Below are 972 nucleotides of genomic sequence, written 5' to 3'. Positions count from 1 at the left end.
ACTCTGTGTGTATGTGTACTTATATTTCAAATGTCACTTGACCAGAGGAAAGAAAAAAGAGATACCCAGTGAGGCTTTAGGTAGGGAAGGCAGTGAAGTCTGAAAAGTGATCTGTGGTAGAGAGGAGCATGAAAAAGTAGGTAAGGGGCCCAGTGTACGCAGGACACTAGAGAAGAGTGTCCTGGCAATAGGTTCCATCATATTGTGTAAGATCTAGAGCTGTAGATTAATTATTAATGGCAAAATGAACCTACGGACCCCATCCAGTTCCTTTTTTTTTAATTCTTCATAACAGTATCCACCTCTTTGGGATACAGAGGTTAAATGAGATAATGCAAGCAAACCGCGTAACAGAGTGCAGAACAAACCAAAAGCCTCCATTGTGGCTGTGAGGTCACTGATTTAGTCAACATTCTCTTCTCTGACCCTGATCCCAAGCCACCCTTCCCGGGAAGCGGTATCACAAACCGAGACGGCCTAGAGAACACGATCGCCAGGCCCCAGCACCCCAGGCCCACCTGGCGGCAGGAAGAGCGTGGCGCGCACCCGGCCCGCGCGCACCGGCTCGCGCCGCATCCCCGGCGCCAGGAAGTCGCGCTCGTGCACCGCCCGGCCCAGAAGCCGCTGGGCCTTGGACTCGTGACCGTCGAGCACCTCCAGCTCCACGACGAAGGGCGTCTGCACATCCCTCTTCAGAAATCGCCAAAAAGGCTTCTCGGGCTCCAGAGCCCAAAAAGAGCCCCATGGGCTCGAGCCCCGCGAAGCTGCCGCCCAGCGCGGGCGCGCGCTCCAGGTCCAGTAGGCCGGTGGCGTCGGCGCAGTAGCGCGCGTGGGCCCTGAAGAGCGCGCCCTTCTCGTCGCGCAGGGACGCGCGCAGCGTGACCGGCTGCCCCGGGGCCAGGCCGCGCACAGCGATGCGCACAGGCTCGTCCCAGCGGCAGCGCCCCGCGGGCTCCAGCGTCACTGTCACTG

At 58.6% G+C, this 972-nt stretch overlaps 1 protein-coding gene across 1 annotated transcript; it reads right to left on the bottom strand.

Annotated features, from left to right (window-relative positions):
* Positions 1 to 271: 271 nt before the first annotated feature.
* Positions 272 to 966, bottom strand: LOC104987444 (acyl-coenzyme A thioesterase 5-like). The gene is given in 2 exon segments (XM_010838423.1): positions 272 to 735; positions 737 to 966. Coding segments are annotated over 2 exon segments (267 nt in total). The 5' UTR covers positions 746 to 966; the 3' UTR covers positions 272 to 477.
* Positions 967 to 972: the final 6 nt, after the last annotated feature.

This window comes from Bison bison, unplaced genomic scaffold, assembly GCF_000754665.1.
Source record: "Bison bison bison isolate TAMUID 2011002044 unplaced genomic scaffold, Bison_UMD1.0 scf7180017473334, whole genome shotgun sequence".
Taxonomy (NCBI): Eukaryota; Metazoa; Chordata; class Mammalia; order Artiodactyla; family Bovidae; genus Bison; species Bison bison.
The sequence above is the reverse complement of the archived record's forward strand: the minus strand, read 5'-3'. Positions and strand labels throughout refer to the sequence as shown.